Source organism: Paramormyrops kingsleyae, chromosome 13, assembly GCF_048594095.1.
Source record: "Paramormyrops kingsleyae isolate MSU_618 chromosome 13, PKINGS_0.4, whole genome shotgun sequence".
Classification (NCBI taxonomy): Eukaryota; Metazoa; Chordata; class Actinopteri; order Osteoglossiformes; family Mormyridae; genus Paramormyrops; species Paramormyrops kingsleyae.
Window position 1 is genome coordinate 31,284,786 of NC_132809.1, and position 23,724 is coordinate 31,308,509.

The 23,724-nt window shown below is 50.6% G+C and overlaps 1 protein-coding gene across 3 annotated transcripts; it reads right to left on the reverse strand.

The window, feature by feature from the left end:
* Positions 1 to 457: 457 nt before the first annotated feature.
* On the reverse strand, positions 458 to 23,411 carry ranbp10 (RAN binding protein 10). Of its 3 annotated transcripts, none has more exons than XM_023827241.2 (15): positions 23,090 to 23,411; positions 18,174 to 18,285; positions 17,987 to 18,039; positions 11,044 to 11,211; positions 10,882 to 10,904; positions 10,393 to 10,577; positions 9,457 to 9,569; positions 9,098 to 9,206; positions 7,427 to 7,575; positions 7,128 to 7,308; positions 6,304 to 6,443; positions 5,257 to 5,402; positions 4,987 to 5,098; positions 4,680 to 4,821; positions 458 to 4,010 (listed from the first exon to the last, which is right to left on the reverse strand). In XM_023827241.2, exons 1-14 carry the CDS (start codon positions 23,286 to 23,288, stop codon positions 4,691 to 4,693), a joined length of 1,821 nt encoding a protein of 606 aa, XP_023683009.1. In that variant the 5' UTR covers positions 23,289 to 23,411; the 3' UTR covers positions 458 to 4,010; positions 4,680 to 4,690. The 3 variants fall into 3 exon arrangements, with proteins under 3 accessions (XP_023683009.1, XP_072554729.1, XP_072554730.1); XM_072698628.1 differs by lacking the exon at positions 23,090 to 23,411 and adding an exon at positions 20,400 to 20,747; XM_072698629.1 differs by lacking the exon at positions 23,090 to 23,411 and adding an exon at positions 18,480 to 19,082.
* Positions 23,412 to 23,724: the final 313 nt, after the last annotated feature.

Here is a 23,724-nt window from a genome sequence, read left to right on the forward strand (position 1 = left end):
AGTGAATGAATATTAAGTCCATTTAGCCCAGGCTACCTTAAATCTGACATGTTATCCGGCTGAGCAAGAAATCCTGGCCCCAGGTCAGTAGACTACCCCAGCACTGATGTTTACCAACATTCAGACCATCCATTTATGGGGTGCCTCCTGTTAGCCACAGTCAGTACACTGAGAGAGGGGATGACCCCAGAAACTGCAATCCCACTCCTGCTCCCCACAGCCATATTTAAAGAAGAACGCCCCCCCCCCCCCCCCCCAGCATGCTTTGCCCCCGAGGGCAGTACTCATCCAAGTCATCCTTCCCTATGAACTGCTATTTTTATGAAGTTGTAGATATCTGAAAAACCATATGTTACAACACTCAGAAGGGTGGTCTGATAACAGCAGCAACAGACAAACAATACCCCTCCCCCCCAATCAGTCGGTGGACTGAATGAAAAAAATCAATCAGATGAAATGATTTTCACATGTATGTCTTTTAATAAAAATAATTCTGTCAAAATACAACAGAATACAATATTTCTTTTCCATATTTCCAGTACATAGGTAGGATTTTTTTTTCATTGTTATGTTTTTCTTAATAGTTTTTAAAGGTTTTCAAACATTCATGCTATGTAGAGAGGGTAACTTATGCCACAAAAGCTAAAGTCAAACTCAGTAAAATTAAAAAAAAAAATTGTGCACAGCTTGTAATAGTTGATCAGTTAAATTCCATTCCTTATGTCACTTGGGGTGTCTTTCTGAAGTGAACTTATTTATAATAAATTACCTTATTCCTATGTCTAAATCTTTAAAAGTGGGGCTTCAGTATATTGTGGCTGATTGCCTGGTGCCTCTTGGTGATGGGGAGCCCAGAGCTCCAAGCTGGATGACGCGACTATGCATGAGGACTCACTAAACCCTTGGGAGTTAGAGTCCCGACTCAGTTTTGGAGACTCTTCAAGGCTCCCAGCTGGCAGAAATGTCAGATGGCTCAATTATAAAGGTTCACTCAAGGATATGGAAAGTTGTGACAAACGTTCCTGTTTTTCTCGTGTCGGTCCAGGACGCGACTTGTGCGGTCGTCAAAATTAACCTCGCGGGGAGGTTCTCGCCACTCTCTTCTTAGGTCTGTAGTAGTACAGACCAGTTCAAGTAGGCTAGGTATATGCAAAATGACGTTCATTCGCATCTTTGTGAAAATACCAACGGTAAAACTCACCCAGGAGGTCAAGAGCATATTTAACGGAAGGACACCTGTCCTAAAGCCCGAAGTGTGACTCTGAAGAGGCACTGAGCAAACGGTCACTCTGTCGGGCTGAATTGGGGTGTTCTGCAGCAGCTGTAGGTCACTCCTACGGCCCCCTGTCCTCCCCGACATCCTGCCATGTTAGGGGGATGCCGTGGAGGAATGACTACCCTGATTGTGCCCAAAGAAGATGACCCTTTAAACTAAGCGTTAACTTTAAGGTGGAGCGACGGTAAGCCCTGGACAGGAGGAGTGGAAACTGTAGGGTTCAGAGATCTTCCTGTCTGGCAGCATCCAAAACGTGTCATTTCTGGAACCTGAAAGGCGCCAAGCCTCAATGGCCGTCGCCGACATGTGACCTCGCCACAAAACTGGACTAAGGTGTCGGAAAAAAAGGTCCTTGACCTGGGAGGGGCTCTATTTACCGAAACAGAAAGGGTGGGGGGTGGCGCTACAGTACAAACGTCTTTTTGGTAGAGATGGAGGAAGGACTTTAACTACGTCAGGACGCATAATACCAGGAGGAGGGAATGAACGAGGGCTTGGCATCGCTTTGACCTTGAGGGGGGTGCAGTCACACTGACAGTGTGTGACAGGGGTGGGGCTGTCTCAGGGGGGCACAGTTTGGGGTGAAGGATGTGGCCATGGGCCAGGGTTTCACATGCCAAGCAGTCCACGGCAAACGGAAACGACAGCACCACATACGGAGTCACCAAGTAAGGTAGATCCTCCCTCACACTGGGATTGGGGGCGTACAGCTTACAGGAGAACTGGGGTGGGCAATGAATTAAAATGTCTGAACGAAAAAAAATCAGGGGCCCTTAGTCAAAGCTCAGGTGAAAACTTGGTATAATACCCAATAATACCCTAATTTCATAAGATCAAACACGGAAACGTCAAGACAGTCATATCAGAGGAGTTGGCGACACAAAACAGGAGACTAGAGAGATCTAGCAAAGGGACTTGGAGAAACAACAACTGTGAGACGAAAGGACTCAATAAAAGCTAAAGGAAAGCGACTGATTGGTGACGCAGTCAGCTCACTATCGACCTGCTCCTGCGGCTTCGGCGATCCACAGGCGCACCGCACTTCTCCAGAAACCGCGAACATAGAATCCATATACATGGATGACGGTGAAGCCTATCGACTACATCAACCCGCCTTCCGTCAAAAATGAAAAGCATTACTTCTTTCCGAAGTGGCTGTCAGATTCATGTATGACAGCTGTATTCAGGTCTAGTAATGCTATATCTACATTTAAAACCGGAACTGCCCAAAATGCAGAATGCTATAACATTATGACCTAGTTACAGAAACTCAGTCTCATATATATATATATATATATATATATATATATATATATATATATATATATATATATATATATATATCACACACACACACATATATATACATATGTATATATGTATATGTATATATACGTATATATGAAAAAAAAAATCACTGTTAATCTTCAAAATTTGAAGCCCATTTAAACAGGCTAGATAAATGGATAAGATGTTAAACAGTCATCACAGTCTTTAAATTAACAGCGATATTTGGCATGTTAGTAAACCTGATCCTTGACCTTATTTCAATATTTAGGAAATAGAAAGAGTAGAAATGAACATTGTGTCCTACATTTAATAAAAAGCAACAGGTCACCACAGGATGATGGGTGACTGGAGTTTCCCAGCATGCATTACCAGCATCCTGTGGCCAGAGTTTCGTCTCTCTAGAAATCCTTTATTTCAAGTATAAAGGGGCGACTTCTATTTTTTAGTATTAACCAAAAAGCGAAAACAAATTCTTCATTTTTACATGTAATGATGTCATCCCAGGTTAGCAGCCAGTGTAATTATGGTCAGGGGTCAGAAGATCGTCCGTAAGAGAGACACACTCACGGAGATACCAGCGGTTCATCCCGGGAGGATACATACTAGTCAGGAAGTGACGGTGAAGTCAGCGCATCGCGCCTGATGTCATTCCAATCATTTTCCAAATATCATGGACCTTTAATAAGGCCCTGGTCTGGTGGAACTAGACGGCGCTGTGGTGCGGTGGGAGGCCCTGGTCTGGTGGGACTAGACGGAGTTGTGGTGCGGTGGTCTGGCACCCCCGAGAGAGCCAGCAAGGCGCCGGCAAGATGGCGTACAGTGTCGCTGGCTGGCGGCTGTGGGCCCCGACTCTCCAGCCGCCATTGCCGCAACAATTTCAGTTTATCACAATCCCACATATCTGGTAAAAGAGCTAAAAATCAGGCACACCACAGAGTCACTGTACTGCTGGTAAGACAAAATGAGCTTCCAGAACATTCCATGCTGAAATTAAATATGCGTTTCGTGTACCTGAGTTCTGGGTGAGAGAAACCAAAAGGACTTCACTTAATTACAATGATGTCTTTATCTTATTATCAATATAATTAATACGGCATACACAAATTTAAAATAGTATGCGAGGAATTTGATTCCGCCCTTAAAAAACAAAAGGAACTAGAAATTTCCAAGATGAGCACAACAACGAATGACAAAATAAAAACTAAAAAAAAACTAGATGAACAGAATAATAATAATGTTTAAATAGTGTCACACAATCTGTATTTGATAATACTAAATTTAAAAAGAAGCCTTTTTCATGTACTGTATTATTAACCCACACACCCCCCGACCTCCCAATACATCCACCGGCTGTCAAACGGCACACCAACTGAAAGTCATGCTGTCCTATGTCACGATGGCCAAGGAGTGGAAAGTCCTCTTTCTTAGCTGTCCTGTACAGTGCCTGAAGAAAAAAGAACAAGGCAGATTAAGTAGCTTGTAGTTCTACACTTAATCCACTGGGATAAGTCAGGTTTAGCAGCTTGCTTTAGGTTGCCCTTTTGGAACTGTATCCTGCAATCTAATATTACAGAAATGATGTATTCTGGCATCATTAGAAATGTGTAATACCATTTATAACCAGCAGATGGAAACCAAGCCAAGATAGAAGCAGTCAGTATTGTTCTAGAAGTTACTGACGACCAAACAAGGAAACCAAGGACATTAGAGGAAGCTTAAACATCTGGTAGAAAATAGGATCTTGTTTGCTACATCATGACAGATGATAGTATGGCCCAGTGGTTCTCAAAGTCGGTCCGCTGGCCCCACTGCCCTGCTTGTTTTCCTGCTATCCCTGCCCCAGCTGTCATTCAGCTTCTGATTGACTGAACACACCTGATCCAGGTAATCAGCAGTGTGCAGGGCAGGGATAGCTGGAAAACAAGCAGGGCAGTGGGGTCTGAGGACCGACTTTGAGAACCACTGGTATGGTCTAAGCACTGCGTCGGGGTTATGGCACCTGGACTTAGGAGGCCATACATTTGCTGGGACAGTGGAGGGATGTGGACACTTTGTGGGGACCAGAAGGGACAGACATCGACAGGTTTATTGGCAGGTTTATCGGCAGACTCACTGTGGCTGGGGTTAGTGCAAAAAGCTGTCGATTCTGGCGAAGGAGCAGGACCCGGCGCGGACGCGGGCCATCAGCTGGACGCACTCGTTGGCCTGGGCCAGCGCCAGCATCAGGGGGGGCTGTTTCGGCAGGTTCTGAGACTCTGAGGACCCGGGGGGGGGGGGGATTTGAGATGGTTTAACTCAGGACAATGACTGTCTGAAAATATAGGACATGTCTACAGGACTTTGCTGTCGTTTGTGAGCGAGCTGGTGGAGATTAATGGCCGCAGGTTTGCTCGTCCTTGTCCTGCATACTAGGCCCTTACCCAGGATGGCGCTGTTGAGGGCAGAGCAGATCGACTCCCTCTGCGTGGGATCCAGCTGCTGCCCAACCGGGCAGTTCCAAGGGTCTGCGTAGGCTAACAGGCTAAAGGCATCCTGAGAGACAGACGGAAAGAGGGAGACAGAGAAGGAGAGGAGGAGATGGAGAGAGGAACCGAACGGAAAAGTTAGACCGAGAGAGAGTGACTGGACTGGCAGCTGGTGGCCCGGTGGAGCGGCGCCGGGTTCCATGTGGCTCATGTGATGCCTCGCACCTGCAGCATCTTCTTGTGCGTGGGGTTCTTGCCGTAATCCCGGCACAGCTGCTCATTCAGCGCCTGCAACTCGCGGCCGAACTGGATCATCCGCTCGGTTGCAGCCAGGTTCCCCCCGCAGAGCTGCCTGGAGGTGCTGCCATCCTCTGTGTGTGTGACAGGGGGAGAAGCGTCTCGGAGCTTTCGCTACAGCATGACCTTCTTGGTGACAGTGATAACAGCCGGCCGGGTACATGATTTAATATCCGACAGGGGCGTTGATGACAAACAGCAGAGACTGTGCTAATTCTCAGCATCTACAAACATGTGCCAGGGAGGGAGGGAGTCCTGAAATACAACTAGAGAGAGACAGAGCAGCACAGTGTGGTAGAGAGCAACAGAGATTGAGACACAGCTACAGAGAGAGATACAAAGACAGAGATACAGGCATACAGAGTGACCCAGAGAGACACAGAGAAAGTTGCAGAGAGCGAGACAGAATGACAGATTTATGCAGAGTCAGAGAGACAGACTGACACAGAGCAAGACAAAGACATAGAGACAGAGAGACATGGAGATGCAGAGCAACCCAGTGAGACACAGACAGAGAGACTGACACAGACAAAGAGACTGACACAGACAAAGAGACTGACACAGACAAAGAGACTGACACAGACAAAGAGACTGACACAGACAGAGACAGAACAGGACAGAGACATGGAGAGAGACAAAGAATGAGACAGAATGAGACAAAGATGGAGAAAGAGAGAAAGACAGCGACCCAAGAGACACAGAGAAAGTGGCACCGAGAGAGACAGAGAGACAAAGACACAGAAAGAGCGACAGAGAGAGACAGTGAGTGAGAATGATTGTACTGAACAGCAGAGGCACAGAGTCACACGGCAGGATGTCACACTGACGCACACTTTGATATCCACACTACAATGCAACAGATGCCACTGGCCTCAGCAGCCAGGGAGGCGGACGGGAGGCGGCGAGGAGATAGAGGGGGGGTCACCGCAAGAAGAGCGGTTACAGCAGAGGGCTGGAGAGTAAGAGGCCGCCTACCTGCCAGGCCGTTTCCCAGGCCGTGCCCGTCAGTCTGCAGGATCTCCTCATGCTTGTAGGTGCCGTTGACGATCCGTGCAGATGAGGCGTCGGCCAGGCCGTTGGTGTAGTGCTCCGCCTCGATCTCCATCTCGCTGTCGCTGTGGAGAGCACCCGGACACACGCGCACACACACACACGCGTACACACATACACACACACACACACGGATGGGGAGCAGAATTCAGCCTGCAGTTTTAATTCCTGCTCAGTCTGCGGGCTGCTGTGCTGCTGAAGCAGAAAGTGACCCAGCTGGACACACTTATTATGTCAGCGCTCAACACAGAGATCACTTCATTAATTCATCATTCCTCAGCCAATGAGTCATTATTTATAAACATAATGGCCTTGGGACAAACTGTCCACAAGGGGGCACCCGATTTAACCATGACCTACAGTATGTCTTCATCCCTGCCGTGAATGTAAAGTGGGTAAGGGGAATATCAGGCCAAGGACACTATGGGGGACGGGGGCCTCCCCCACCTACCCTAACCCCCATCCAGGGGCCTCCGCACCCAGGGGCCTCCCCCACCTACCCTAACCCGCACCCAGGGGCCTCCCCCACCTACCCTAACCCGCACCCAGGGGCCTCCCCCACCTACCCTAACCCGCACCCAGGGGTTACTCACTTTCCACTATACTCAGCCCACGTCTCCCACACACAGCACCCTACGCCCGTTAAAGTGCTCCCTACCTTTACCATGACCTCACCGCACATCACAGACACATAGCACGTACTCGGACCTCATCATACTCCTATCATCATACCAGCCCCAGCCGTTCACCTGGTCTCTTGATTGCTGGTGCCGCTGTGAGCTTGGGACTTTGTGGAGTCGGTGGAGTTGGACTCAGAGTAGTTGACGGAGGAGGGGGAAGAGGAGGAGGAAGAGGAGGCTGAGCTGACGCCGGGGTATTTGCTGTTGCTCTTGTTCTTGCTGGTGACTCCATTGCTGCAGGTGGGGCTGTCTGTGGGTTGAGATGGGGGCAGGAGAGACATGGGGGGCCAGAGCTGCAGCATTTCAGCACAACCTCTAGGGGGCAGCCCAGTCCCACAGCCTGCAGCCAATACACATGTACACATTACCTGTGGTGTGCAAGTGTGGGTTGGTGGCTCCGTGCCGGGGACTTAGGCTGGGGGAGCTGGGGTAGCTGTTCTGGGACTTGGGGGAGCGCGTACCAAAGCAGCGGACCTCGCTGTCTGTACCGTTCACCATCTCCACAAACTGCCGGCACCTGGGGAACGCAATGGCACATTGACTAATCATACGAATGGGTTCCCGGTGCGCCGCCCTGGTGGTGGGCAGGTGACGCAGGTTCGGGAATTGCAAAAATATTTTTGGTGACGCTATAGCTAACTGTGACTTGACGAGCTGTGAGAGTTCCCCTCCCCATAGCCTTAATCAGACCTAAGCAGATGCTGTAATCTCAAGAGCGTTCAGACACCCCACCCAGCAGCAGGGTGTGAAAGCAGTGCCACCCCCCCCCCCCACCCCAGAGGTCACACGGCTCCTCGACCCACTGGCTGGTGTCTCTGCTCACTCCATACACCCACATATACCTGTGCTTCTTCCATGAAATTCTCAAAGATATACTGAAGGTTTTCTACTGCTTGTTATGCTGTTCCATACACACCACCTGTCAGTCCCCTACCACACAAGAACCTTAATGCTGGATGGGTGTTCAGTACACACCACCTGTCAGTCCTCTATCACACAAGAACCATAATGCTGGATGGGTGTTCAGTACACACCACCTGTCAGTCCCCTACCACACAAGAACCTTAATGCTGGATGGGTGTTCAGTACACACCACCTGTCAGTCCTCTATCACACAAGAACCATAATTCTGGATGGGTGTTCAGTACACACCACCTGTCAGTCCTCTATCACACAAGAACCATAATGCTGGATGGGTGTTCAGTACACACCACCTGTCAGTCCTCTATCACACAAGAACCATAATGCTGGATGGGTGTTCAGTACACACCACCCGTCAGTCCCCTATCACACAAGAACCTTAATGCTGGATGGGTGTTCAGTACACACCACCTGTCAGTCCCCTATCACATAAGAACCATAATGCTGGATGGGTGTTCAGTACACACCACCTGTCAGTCCCCTATCACACAAGAACCTTAATGCTGGATGGGTGTTCAGTACACACCACCTGTCAGTCCCCTATCACACAAGAACCATAATGCTGGATGGGTGTTCAGTACACACCACCTGTCAGTCCTCTATCACCTAAGAACTTTAATGCTCAATCGGTGTTCAGTAAACACCACCTGTCTATCCACTATCATGTAATCAGTATTAATACCGTTACGATGTTCAGTATCCACCACCCACCAACCTCAAACTCCATCCCTGTGAGACTCTCCCCCCAGCACACCCAGTGAGAGCCCCTCCAATCATCCACACTTCCCTGTGTCTGTGTCTTTGGGGGGCAGGGTGTGACTGACTGAATCGGGAATTCTCCAGTGGCCACCCCGCCTTGCACAGACACCCCCGGTAATCACAGAACGCATCTATAGTTTACAGTACAGACAGGTATGTTTTGGGACACTCCGTGTTGACAGAACAAAAAGCATTAGGTGACCGTGTTATCGTGTTTGCCATGACGGGGGCTACAGGGGAACGAGCCACTCGCATGCCGGCACGCAGACCTATTTACATATCTATAATTATTTATAAATTCGTGTCTCATGGTCGAAGCTATTCCAGTAAAAATGGGGCCCACGTCTGAGGCTACTCACTTCAACATGAAGAGTAAATTGGGGTTGCGTTCTAGCAGTCCGGGGTATAACTCCTGCGTGGCATCAATCGCTTCGCCAAGCCGGCCCGCTAACACCAGCTTCTGTATTCCTGTATGGAGGAGAACAGCAGTACGTCACCATCTAATTCTATGGCTACAGATGACAGACAAACCAGAATTCAAAAGGTGGGCCAGATTTGACTGTGCTGTCAATCACTATCTGCTTTCGGCCAATCAGAGACACGGAATAGTCAGTGATTGACAGCGTGATAATCCCGCTACCCTAAAGGATGTGGAGAGCTCATTCCGCCTTCACACAAGGGTTCTGTGAGTGCACGTGTGCATTTGAGGGAGTCTCACTCTGTCTGTTCTTTATAGAACTCTGCTCCTCCTGGATTATGGTCTCCGTTGTTCGGGCGAAGGCCATGGCGGTGGCACAGTACCCATGATGCACCAGGTAGCTGGACACCATACTGTAGCGGTTAAGAGGAACGCAGCGTCAGCGGCCGGAATCGTCAAGCGGGTCACGCTCAAGACCGAGGCACTTCCTGGGTTACGAGAGACGTCAGTCGCTTGTCACATGACAGCAGGCACAGCGGTTAACTGGCTAACTGTGTGGGGATCTGCCTTATTGGTACAGAGCACAAGTGTGTGAGTGCATGAACAGTATAGTGAGTGCGAGTGTGTGGGTGTGTGTATGTGGAGAGGATCGTGTTAAGTGTGCGTGAGCTTCAGTGTGTGCTCATGCAAATTCATATGTGTGGACAAAACTTGGTGGACACCAGAGGCACATTAACATGGTCAGAGGCCGGGGCTGGAAATTTCAGGTCCAGAGAGTAAAAATACAGACCAGGATTTTGTTTCAACCAGCCAGTTGAATATATAGAGTCATAGTTGCAGAGTTGAAACAAAATCTTGGTCTGGATTTTTACTCTCTGGACCTGAAATTTCTCTCTGTCAGAGGCATCCGGGCTATTTCAGTTTAAACAGTACCCCCCGCAAACGTCACTGCCCAGTTTCACCCTGTTCTACGGTGTGCATTCACTGGCAAATACCAACACTGGCCCCATTTTAGTGGAGGCCCCCTTGGTTTCAGCCCGGGTAAACCCATGTCTGGGGGACACGTGTGAGGACGTGTGTTTTGTGTGTTAACATGTGAGCCCGCCGTGGGTCTGGGCCTGATTGTGTGCTTGCACTGTGCCTCCAGTCTGGGAACATCCCTGTATGTGTCACCGCGTGTGTGCCCGCGTCACCATGTGTCACCGCGCGTCACCATGTGTTACCGCACGCCCTCACTTGTGCAGCACGGCCTGCCACTCGCCCAGCCTCTCCCCAACGGGGAAGCGTGCGATCATGCTGTGGATCTTGGCCCTCCACTCGCTCATGTAGTCCTCGATGTCGAAGACGAACGGGTGCTGCCCGAAGTTAGCGTCCACGATCTCCCCGGGGGTCTGAAGGCCCACCGTGGGGTACAGGTTTGGCTGGAAGCGATGGGGGGGAGAGCCAGGGGGAACAGGGTCATAACCCATGGACAAGATACCTGGTACCCAACTTAGACGGGTCTCAAAGCCTCATCCACACTATTGGTATTTACATACCAGCAGTCACTCACTAAGCACAATTCCTCAAACTCCCCAAGTCCCTTTTAGCTAGAGGAAGCCCTGGTGTCACATGCGAGAATATACATCTCAGCAAATGCAGAGAGACCAATCACTTGTCGGCTCATGAAACGCGACAGAAAACAAGAAAAAGAGAGAGAGAGGGAAATAATTCTGCCACACTTACAGGAAGGTCGGTGAAGGCCACACCTGCAAGACCAAGACAGGAAAAGCCCTCAGTAAATCGTATATCTCCACCATCACCAGGCAGAGGCTCAATACCATCAGCTTCATTTGAATACATACATAAAAACAGAGATGAGCACCGGGAAACCAAAGCCATCCTCACCTAAACTGTGGCCATTCTTTGTGTAGAAACAGGTGTTGTTGATGAGGTTCACGCAGCAGCCAATCACATCACCCGTCGTGAAAGTGGGGCCGTATGGTTGGCCGGTTCCTGAGGAACAGAAGGAGTGTCCGTCGTCGCCGTGGTAACCATACGAGTGCTTGTCCCAACCTAAAAAGTGAAGTTAAAACGGAAAGCTGAAAAGAATCAAAACTAAAACGAGAAAACAAAAACGTACCGCGGTCAGAACATGGAATCGGTTTGGCCTCAATCAATATGGAGAGATGCGGATGAACAGAACACAGAGATGGCGACCACTGGCAGACCGTGTCTGCTGGACAAACGGGAGTGTAAATGTTTGTACACTAGGGGAGTAAGGAAGGCGGAGGGACAGGCGAGAGGCCAGGGATGGATCCTGAACCCCACATCAGGAGAGGGTAGATCTCTCCGTGTGAAGAGATGGGGAGAGAGAGAGAGAGAGAGAGCGAGAGAGGGAGAAAGAGAGAGAGACAGAGGGGGAGAGAGAGAAAAAGAGAGAATGGGAGCAGTCGTGTACATTCCTGCACATGAATAATGGAGGCTAACAGACTCAGACAGACACAGTAGAGGTCTGTGTGTGTGTGTGTGTGTGTGTGTGTGTGTGTGGCAGGAGCTACGGAAGGTGCTGGAACAGAGTGAAACAGAGAGGGCCAATTTCAGGCAGAGGAGCCGGAGAGCGGCAAGCTGAGCCCCGGAGTCCCAGGCACCCCCGCATTCCCCCCCCCCCCCACCTCCCCCGTGACTGCTGCCAGGGGGGAGGGCATGGAAATGCCCCCTCCTCCTACACCTGGTCCATCTTGGGGGGTGGGGGTTGCGGCTCTACACACAGGCTAAGTGTTGGGTAACAGTGTTCCTGTACGCTTAGCACGGCGCTCCCTAAATATAACCTGTCGCCAAATTAGTCCCGTCACTGCGGGCGATGGGCACAGATTGGAGATGGGCACAGATTGGAGATGGGCACGCACACACGCACGGCCAGAAGAGGGGAAGGGAGAACGCTGGGAGCGTCGATCACGTGCGAGGCAGGAGGTCCCGTTTGTGTGCGCTCACACGAGAGCGGTTGTATCCAAGCGTGTGTTAGCAGGGAAAAAATGGAGAGAGGAAGCGAGGACTGGCAGCAGCGCGGCGCATCGGTAATAAACCACGCGGAGCCAGAACACGCGTGCAGATGGCAGAGAGCACGTGTGTGGAGCGTCATGCCAGGAACATGGGTGTCACCGTCTTATGAACGCAGTGGGGCCTCGACACGGCCTGATAGCCACCAGCAATCTGTACCAACAACACAAACAAACCCACCCCTTACAACAGGCCTCAGGCATGTAACCCCCCCGGCTCGTTACACCTTGTAGCGAGCTGCTGCTTTTAATCCAAAACAGCTTCTTAACAAACAGACAAACCAGGCAAAGCTTCTGACTCTAAGGTGCAACAGCAGAATCCCCTGATCCGACGAGTGGTGGTGGTGTGATTTTAAACACCGCCTTGCCCCAGTGACAGTTCACACAAAAATTAAGGACACGCGGCGACGCCGGCGTGAGGACGGGAGGTAACGGCGGCGCGACGCCGGCGTGAGGACGGGAGGTAACGGCGGCGCGACGCCGGCGTGAGGGCGGGAGGTAACGGCGGCGCGACGCCGGCGTGAGGGCGGGAGGTAACGGCTGCGCGGCGGCGCCGGCGTGAGGGCGGGAGGTAACGGCGGCGCGACGCCGGCGTGAGGGCGGGAGGTAACGGCTGCGCGGCGCGACGCCGGCGTGAGGGCGGGAGGTAACGGCTGCGCGGCGCGACGCCGGCGTGAGGGCGGGAGGTAACGGCGGCGCGACGCCGGCGTGAGGGCGGGAGGTAACGGCTGCGCGGCGGCGCCGGCGTGAGGACGGGAGGTAACGGCGGCGTGACGCCGGCGTGAGGTAACGGCGGCGCGACGCCGGCGTGAGGGCGGGAGGTAACGGCGGCGCGACGCCGGCGTGAGGACGGGAGGTAACGCCGGCGCGACGCCGGCGTGAGGGCGGGAGGTGACGGCTGCGCGGCGGCGCCGGCGTGAGGGCGGGAGGTAACGGCGGCGCGACGCCGGCGTGAGGGCGGGAGGTAACGGCTGCGCGGCGGCGCCGGCGTGAGGTAACGGCTGCGCGGCGGCGCCGGCGTGAGGTAACGGCTGCGCCGCGGCGCCGGCGTGAGGGCGGGAGGTAACGGCGGCGCCGGCGTGAGGGCGGGAGGTAACGGCTGCGCGACGCCGGCGTGAGGACGGGAGGTAACGGCGCCGCCGGCGTGAGGGCGGGAGGTAACGGCGGCGCGGCGCCGGCGTGAGGGCGGGAGGTAACGGCGGCGCCGGCGTGAGGGCGGGAGGTAACGGCGGCGCCGGCGTGAGGGCGGGAGGTAACGGTGGCGCAGCGCCGGCGTGAGGGCGGGAGGTAACGCCGCTGCATTAAACTGCTGAATGAAGCATTTTACTGCGTCAGACATACAGGCCAGAGAACACGGCCAGGAAAATGTGTGTCTAAAGTAACACAGGGGAACAAGTAGGAAGGTCACAGGGTCGGGGTGGGATAAACATTGGCATCAGCTAGTCCATGCACTAACCTTGGAACGGGGCTGCCCCCCCACAGACCTAACACACACACACGCACGCAAAGACACAACACACACACGCACGCAAAGACACAACACACACACGCACGCAAAGACACAACACACACATGCACGTAGATTCAACACACACACACGCACAAACAAACCCAACACGCACACACAGACCCAACACACACAGATACACACATGTGCAGACTCAACACACACACATACACACGCAGAGAGCCAACACACACACACACAAACCCATCACATAAATGCAGGCACATGCACATACACACATACACACCTTACAGCTTCCAATCTGACCACAGGCACGGCCTCCGCAGTAATTATAATTAACATTTTCCTGCTAGCTGTGTTTCACGTAGCAGTGAATATTTTTACCACATTACGTTATTTTGAACAGGACATTGGCCACACGCAGAGCAATAGCTGTGCTGTCCTCTCCTGCTCAGCAATGCTGTTTGGGCTCAGCGTCCTGATGTGTAAAGTGGGTTAGATCACTGCCGTGGGTTGGCTTCAACTAACGCATTTAAACAAGAAAACACAGGAGCATAAAAATAGCATCAAACTAATGATACAAATAGATTCAAGTTTTATTCATCACATACACAAATAAGGGTGTAGTGAAATGTTTTTTCCACCTGCTTAATGGATTTAAAAATATGTAATACAAAGAATAGTATAAAAAGATAAGATTATAATAAATAAGAATAAAAGATTAAAATGTCAATAAAATAAAATAAAACCATAAAATAAGACAATAAAAATAAGAAAGCACTGTATCAGTAACTGCATTAACATAGTCGTCGGGAAGACGTGAAATGAAATGGTAATAAATCATATTATATAAACAGTATGTTAGTGTGAAAAATGGCAGGGAGAGTGCTGGTAAATAAAATTCAGTCATGATGGAAGATCACTGGCCACGTAGGTGGATGGAGGTGCAGGAACTAAGTGAAGGTAGGGAGCAGGTAGACATCACAGAGCGAGCACGTCAACACAGTCAGACTGCACCATGCCGACATCACTAATCAGCACAGTCACACAGTCAGACTGCACCATGCCGACATCACTAATCAGCACAGTCACACAGTCAGACTGCACCATGCCGACATCACTAATCAGCACAGTCACACAGTCAGACTGCACCATGCCGACATCACAAATCAGCACAGTCACACAGTCAGACTGCACCATGCCGACATCACAAATCAGCACAGTCACACAGTCAGACTGCACCATGCCGACATCACTAATCAGCACAGTCACACAGTCAGACTGCACCATGCCGACATCACTAATCAGCACAGTCACACAGTCAGACTGCACCATGCCGACATCACAAATCAGCACAGTCACAGTCAGACTGCACCATGCCGACATCACTAATCAGCAGTCACACAGTCAGACTGCACCATGCCGGCATCACTAATCAGCACGTCAACACAGTCAGACTGCACCATGCCGACATCACTAATCAGCACGTCAACACAGTCAGACTGCACCATGCCGACATCACAAATCAGCACAGTCACACAGTCAGACTGCACCATGCCGACATCACAAATCAGCACAGTCACACAGTCAGACTGCACCATGTCGACATCACTAATCAGCACAGTCACACAGTCAGACTGCACCATGCCGACATCACTAATCAGCACAGTCACACAGTCAGACTGCACCATGCCGACATCACTAATCAGCACAGTCACACAGTCAGACTGCACCATGCCGACATCACAAATCAGCACAGTCACACAGTCAGACTGCACCATGCCGACATCACAAATCAACACAGTCACACAGTCAGACTGCACCATGCCGACATTACAAATCAGCAGTCACAGTCAGACAACACCAGGCATCCATCACAAATCAGCATAGTCACACAGCACCAGGTCTCCATCACAAATTAGCAGTCACACACAGTCAGACTGCACCAGGCCTAGATAACAAATCAGCACAGTCATACAGTTAGAGAACAGCAGGCCGCCATCATAAATCAGCAGAGTCACACAGTCAGACTGCACCAGGCCTGCATAACAGATCAGCGACTCACGATCAGACTGCACCAGACCACCATCACAAATCAGCAGTCACACAAAATCAACACAGCGACTCACGATCAGACTGCACCAGACCACCATCACAAATCAGCAGTCACACAAAATCAGCACAGCGACTCACCATCAGACTGCACCAGACCACCATCACAAATCAGCAGTCACACAAAATCAGCACAGCGACTCACCATCAGACTGCACCAGACCACCATCACAAATCAGCAGTCACACAAAATCAGCACAGCGACTCACCATCAGACTGCACCAGACCACCATCACAAATCAGCAGTCACACAAAATCAGCACAGCGACTCACCATCAGACTGCACCAGACCACCATCACAAATCAGCAGTCACACAAAATCAGCACAGCGACTCACGATCAGACTGCACCAGACCACCATCACAAATCAGCAGTCACACAAAATCAGCACAGCGACTCACCATCAGACTGCACCAGACCACCATCACAAATCAGCAGTCACACAAAATCAGCACAGCGACTCACCATCAGACTGCACCAGACCACCATCACAAATCAGCAGTCACACAAAATAAGCACAGCGACTCACCATCAGACTGCACCAGACCACCATCACAAATCAGCAGTCACACAAAATCAGCACAGTCACACAGTCTCACTGGGGTCTCACATGTCTAGATCACGGCATATTCCGCAAAGCTATCTTCACACCTTCACCATCTGCATCTCCTTCCCATTCCAGGCAAATCCTATATCACTCCCTGTGTAGCCACTGTCTATGCATTACTGGCGACCAGGCAAACAGCCTTGCATACAAAACGAATCACCTACACATTCCCAAACCCTGACACTCCCCAGCCTAAGGGTCTATCTCCCATTCCTCGCAGCCCCCCCAGCCGAAAGCACCCCAAAGCAATACAAGGACCCTATAGCCTCTGCTTCTCGAAGACTATTGATTGTGAATGTCTGATAATCAAGTTCATTGGCAATTTTTAACCAATGGTGGTGCCGTTTTGAAGGAAGCACTCAAACAGAAGCGGGTGGCTGGTGGTCACCACTAACCACATGTGGCTGAAAGAGGAGCCCAAACAAACACTATTTACCGTAACAAGGAAACAGCAGTACCCAGGACACATAGTAACAGCAGTACCCAGGACACATAGTAACAGCAGTACCCAGGACACATAGTAACAGCAGTACTCAAGACACATAGTAACACAGGACACTGTGGTGATCGTTACTATGGTTTTATTCGGTTCCTGTGAATGAATGATGCATCTGAGCAACTTGTCATCGTCTGACATCCACACCTCATGCTGGAAAGTTTTATACATTCAGGCGTGGATTTGAAAGGTATCGATGTGACATAAGCAGGCCGGGTGACAGATTGGGGGCGGGGCCTGACGAGGTAACCTACCTCCATTTAGTCCTGGGACCACGCCATACACTTTTCATGTGACCCACACAACATCTTCACTTACAGGCCCATAATTTTTTTTCTTAAGGATTCTGTCCCGTGGAAATGCAGGACGTCTTTAACGCTCATATGTGGATAAAAGTTTTCATATTAAGGGTTTTCTCGTGCCTGACATAGGCAGACGGCATTCACTGAGCTCACAGTCTCTTACCTCACAGGTCAATTGTAAACATCCTGTATTACCCAGTCATCCATTATTCATAAGGACTCTGTTCAGCCACATTCCGGCATCACCGTGTGTTTTTGGGGCCGACGTGATCTTTTTGCTGGTGCTTCACCCTTTGACCCCTTCCGGCTCCCTGACAGTCTGGCCAGAGAGGCCACAGCCTGCTCCTGGATGGCCTGAAGCGCCTCAGGAATCCGGAGGAGGACACCAGGGGGATCCCGTAGATCAGTGTTTCAGCACCATCCTGCCACACTTATTAAAAATGCAGGCTGGTGTCTCCTGCTTCACCACTAGCACAAACGTTTATCTGAGAACCAGCAAAGGCAAATGAACGGACATGGAGAAAGGACGGTGCGTCCCTGTGCTGAAAGGTCACCTCCGCCAGATGCGGCACAACGGTGTTGGGATGCGGGTCACATGACCTCAAGGCCCACCACATGCACAATGTACCTGAGCAGTAACTGGTCCAGGAGGGAGGGAGAGAAAGGAGCCCCCCCCCATTCACCAGAGAATCACAGGATTCAATGTGCAAAAAAGCTGGCCCACCACTTAGGGACACGCCCACGTGCACATCCAAAACCCACCACTGGCTCCACCCACATAAAGCCCCACCCCCAAGCCAAACTTACCAGGCAGTCTGTTCATGTTGACCCCCTGAGCCGACAGGCCAATGCCCATATACCTGCCCAAGAAAAACAGGCCACAATCAGCTGGGTCAACTCTCATTTCTCAGACGGCAGGAGACTGCAATGACATGGACAGACTGTAGGGGGTGCTTCCTGAGACGGTCTGCTGATTCGCCGAATGAATGCTTACCCATCCCTTCCTTTGCTGACGATTTTCACTTCGAAGTAGTAGATCCCGCAGGCCGCCGGGATGGGGTGGGCGGCCCGCACTGACGCCGCGTCCTTGTGGTTCTTCCCATGACCTGGGGGAGGCGGAGGGCAAAGAAGGCAGCATTCGGTCATGTCGCCTCAAATGCCGGAACCGCTGAATTACCTGCCAGGACTTCCAACGATCCACCCGGGCGTAATATTAGCTAATGACTCAAATGCATAATCTGTGATTGATTAAATGAGCTTAATTCGCTTCACCACTAATTAATCAAACAGAAAAACTTGCCTGGGTGATATTACGTTGGCTCAGGCTTGTGCCTGGCAAAGGGTGACCCAAGGAAAATGTGCTCTCCGCAAATCTTTATCCTGATTGGTTATATTATAACCCCTCTCCGCAAATCTTTATCCTGATTGGTTATATTATAACCCCACTGGACCCTAACCCCAACTCCACCTGTAACCTGACAGCTCTCCCTAAAAGCTCCTTATGGAACAGCCCCTCCCAAACACAGTCACTATTAATACTAAGGAGCATTTTCACCCCGATAAACATGGTATAGCTACACAGTTGTTCCAGTACCTGTGCTAAACCCTTATAGGGATTTCTGATCCCTCTTAAAACTCTGCTCCATGCGCAGTGAAGCTCAGCCCAGCTTGGGCCACAGTAAATCTGCTATTCTGGCAGCAGGCATGACTGTGGCCTGACTTCTGGCAACCTGTTACACAAGCTGCACCGTCACGCCACCGCCTCCCATCACCAGGACGATGGCGGCCACGGAACCGGCTCCCGTGACGCGCGGAATGGCCCGCAGCACTTCAGGAGACATCACGCACGGGCGCGGGTACCTCGAGATTCTGCGGGCGGAAACAGAGCGTTCCGTTTGGTGCGCGCCTGCGAGGCACATCTGCGGGATAGCGACAGCAGAAAGAAAACGGGTGGGCGGGATCAGCCACACGCGGCCAATCACCGCCTCGTTAACTTATTGGCTCGCTTAGAGTGAAACCATGCAGCGATTGGCAGAGCGGGGCGATCCCACCCACAGCAGGATTCAAAGCCCTGGAACCACCCATACCGCAATGACTCCTTTTTTAGGCAATACCCATCAGAATAGGTGCTCCCTGATCATGCCGGTGGAGTCAAAACATGTTAGCAACAAGGGTTCAAGCTGCGTGTCATCAGGAAAATGGTAGTGTAGTTCCGGCCCAGTGCACGTCCTCCCCGTGCCTGAACAAAAAAAATCATGGCCGCCCCCCTTCCGCTGTCATGGTGTGGGCATTTGTCACAAGCCCTTCTGAGAAACCTGCCTGAGTGATTCACTCAGAAGCAGCGAGGAGTTAGCCATCGCGTTCTGAAGAGTCCAAAACCATGATGATGTCACACTTTTGAGGGATGATTGTGTGTGCGGGTTTCAGCGAGGAAGGGAAGGTCCTGGGGCTGTCACCTGGGACATGGCGCGTCACTCGGATCACAAGAACAAAGGGAAACATGACAACGACAGGCCATGTCATCACGCCTTAAACTTTCAACTGACGCTGCAGGTGATGAATAACATCGCATAATCTGACCTGCAGGCTGAGCCGCACGGAACACTTTAAGGCAAAACTGGAAACTGCCGGATGGAAAGAAAGAAAGAAAGAAAGAAAGAAAGAAAGAAAAGGAGGAACGGTCGGTGTGAAGGTTACGAGGTGAACCTCAGCTTCCAAGCCACAGATGGTCAAAAGCTCCTCTCCTTTGTGTGTTTACACTCAGCAGACAAGCCACTCTCACCTTTAATCACTCCTGTCGCGCACACAGACACGTGGACGGGAGGCAGTTAAAAATTTATCCAGTGGGAGCTGAGGTCAGTAAACATCAGACTGAAGTTGCGGCCAAGTTGTAAAATGCAGGACTCCTCTACCTCCACAAACCACCTCTGTAAGCCAAATTAAACATTGCGTCTCCTACTTCTCTACTGCTCCTCCTCCTAATCCGAGCTCCCACACCACACTGACCCCTGCCCCCCCCCCCCCCATAATCCGCCCCTCCCCCACCCTAACCCTACCACCATACTCCGCTCGCCACGCATGTTGTCCACCAATCCCTTCCATATCAAACAGGCCCCGAGCCACAGCCGCCTGCAGGAGTTACAGGCCCGTATTGGCGCATGTTTACTGCGCATAGCGTGCCTCGTAAGCAAAAACACATCATGCGCTGACACACATGCACCTGCTTCCAATCGCAGAGACCCCCGATGCTCGGTCACACACTGACACAAATAAAGACGTCTATTTTTATCCTCCTGGGCCTGCAGCATGCCTTTGCGCTCCCTCCATTGCATACTTCATTTAATACCTTCAGGGATTTACTGACTAGAGGGACCAAAATAAAATCTGGAAATTCATTAAGGCACTTTCCCTTTGTGTATGAGGTTAGTGTTCAGCTCTTCTTCCTCGTTTCTTAAAAAGAGGAGGATTCAGAAGAAGAAAGCACTCCCGTAAACATGCCCCCGCACCTCGCTAAAAGATGCGGTTCACGTGAAAAATATAGGCGTCCTCCATTTTGCCTGACTGAGGAACGTGCTGACCTTTGAACCGAGACACCCGTGCCCACACAGGCAGCGCAGGGAGCATTTCCGTCAAGGACCCTGGGCCGGCTGCCAAGGTCTGCGCTGCTTTCACTCGTGCGCGCGCACGCACGCGCGCACACACACACACACACACACACACACACACACAGGGCCTCTCAGTCCCCCCCCCATCCCCCTCCGCTTTCCCATTTTGACAGGCCCCTTGTGTCTCCATAAATGAAAACACCTCTTCTCCATAAAAACACAACCGCCGCCTAGCAACTTAGCTCTGGCCCAAGACCAAGAAACAGGAACATTGGCAGGAGCGACCAGAGAATCAGCTGAGTGAGAAAGACCGACTGGGACTAATATGGAGGTTCAGGGCTTGGGGGGGGGGAGGGAGTGGGGGAAACAACAAAAACTGCACACATGAAATATTAGCATTGGCACACAGGGGTGGGGGGATGAAGCCACGTGGGAGCCTGCTGCCGAAGTAGCTGTCATCTACTGAGGATACCCCCTTATACTGGACAGCTTGGGGGGGGGGGGGGGGTACAGCTCTATTCTTGGGCTCTTTCCACACAGGCAGGGGTCAGGACTACTATCCAGCTCGGAACATGACACCCGAGGACCCCTCTGGGTTGTGGCTGAAATGCCTGCAAACCAGTGAACAGGTTTGGCGGGCAAACTGGCACACAGTTGGAGAAGACTAGGGTGCCCCGTTTCTCCTGGTGGGAGCACACCTCGCACCCCCATCCGGCAATTTTACTACATGAGCAGGATGAGGCGGGAAAACAACACCTAGCGGGTCACTCCGCTTCCATCTCAGACACACAAAGCAGAAACGAACTTTGAAGCCGAAGCAGCTCGGCCCACCGGCGATCACACCACTCGTCTTTTGTTTGTTTAGAGGAAAAAAACACAAATGATGAATGTAAAAATGAAGTAAGAGGAAATCCTGCTATTTTAAGCTTTGTGGATTCATGTTGGGTTACAAAAAAACAATCAATCCCTTTTTGTAATACATTCAAATTCTGATTTGCTAATCAACCACTGATTGTGCATGGGTGCATGCTATACTCTGTGTGTGTGTGTGTGTGTGTGTGTGTGTGTGTGTGTGTGTGTGTGTGTGTGTGTGTGTGTGTGTGTGTGTGTGTGTGTGTGTGTTTGGGGGGGGGGGGTGAGGTGGCTGGCATAACAGCAGCAAGATGGAAAAAGGAAAATGGTGTTTTGACAAGTGCGCTCACCCGAGTGACATCAAACCTCACATGTTCATCCTGCCCAGACCCTCCTTAGGTGACCTGGACGGATGCCATCGGCATATGACACAGTTCGCTTACAAAACACCAGCACTGTCTTCACCAAACCATTTCCATTTTTAATCCCCCACACGCAAAATATTAATAAAGAGATAAACGGATAAACAACGACCACGTGAAAAATACTGTGAGACAAGTGGAGGTCGTATCACCATTTTGCTCCTCGGTATAGCAGATGCATGGTGAACATTACAGATACCCTAAATTATTATGACGGATAGCCACTCCTTTGTTTTGGGGGCGAATCCTTACATCGTAAAAGCCGAAGAATTATCTTAAGGCAAAAGGACTCGCATGACAACTTCACACAGGGAAAGCTCGATTCGTGAATTCAGGAGCAAAAAAATGCAGATTATATCCGTCTAACACAAAGAAACATCCTGGCGAGTCAGAGCTACGGCAGCCTGTCCTGCTATGATCAACCTGTTTGTTCTGCGATAAATTCACCGTAATTAGGAAAATGATCGCCTATACGACACCTAAACCTCATTACAAAATATTTCTGCCAACAAGATAATGATCAGACGGCATAAGGGAGCAGGTTCATTATATAAACATATTAACATGTACACACGTATGCGCCTCACGTACCTGAGAGAAATTTTATAGCATACTTGACATTCATATTTAATCGTATGCGTGTCATGCCTATACGGCATCTAGCTATAATAATAGTCAGACGCATCGCATCTACAGCTTGCAAATGGTACAAATTATTAATTATTTACGTTTTCAAACTTCTTAGGATGGCACAGCTACAGATGGCTAAATTATTTTGCGAACAGACAGTCTAATCTGGCATACCTGAACAATGTCATCGTCAACCAGCTAACTGTCAATCGTTTGGACATCTATTTTTCTTATTTCTCAAACAAAGCAGGGGCACGGAAAAGCAGCATAAACTACACTGGGGCGACTGCATACGTACAGTCGCATAACGTTATTCCGAATATCAGGCTGGTAGCGTTCAGGATAGTTCTGCTCCGATTAAGGCAGCTAAGTCATGGTTACATTTCGTCATGTCTGTATACCTTTGTAATGCACCCGCAGATTGTTCTGTGAGAGCCCGATGTAGCTGTATTTATCCTTGGGGCTCCACGATCGGGGTAAGGGGGTCTCTTCCTCATTCACGGCCGGGTAGAGCCGCTTCAATCGCTCGTTAAACTCTCGCTCCTGGTAATTAAATGCAGGGTCCCCTACTTGAAGGCTCCCCGCTCCGAGCTCCGCCATTTTTTGCCTATAATGTTTTGTTTTGCTTTTTTCTACTGTATTATGTCAATCCGCAGGAAGAGGGAGAGGGTGAAATAGACTGGAGAGCTAGAGCAGCAGAACGATATCCCCCGGATAGCTAACTCTCTACGGTGGTGAGCACCATATGCTGTTATGGGTATTGTAGTTATATATGACGTATTCTCCAGTAGACCTTAAAGACACGCTGTATTAATTTAACTACATAACCCATAGACACCTTAGATCTACTCGTAGATGTTCACGCATGCGGAAGAGGGGGAGGGGCAATGTAGTTTATTTAACGGGTCAAACTCGAGCGCACTGCTCCAAGTTATACTTGGTGAGGTTTTACCTGACACAACAACAAAACTGGGTTGTTGTCTCCAAATTAAAAATTGATCGGATAAATGTTAGGTTTATGTCAGCAAAGCTACTT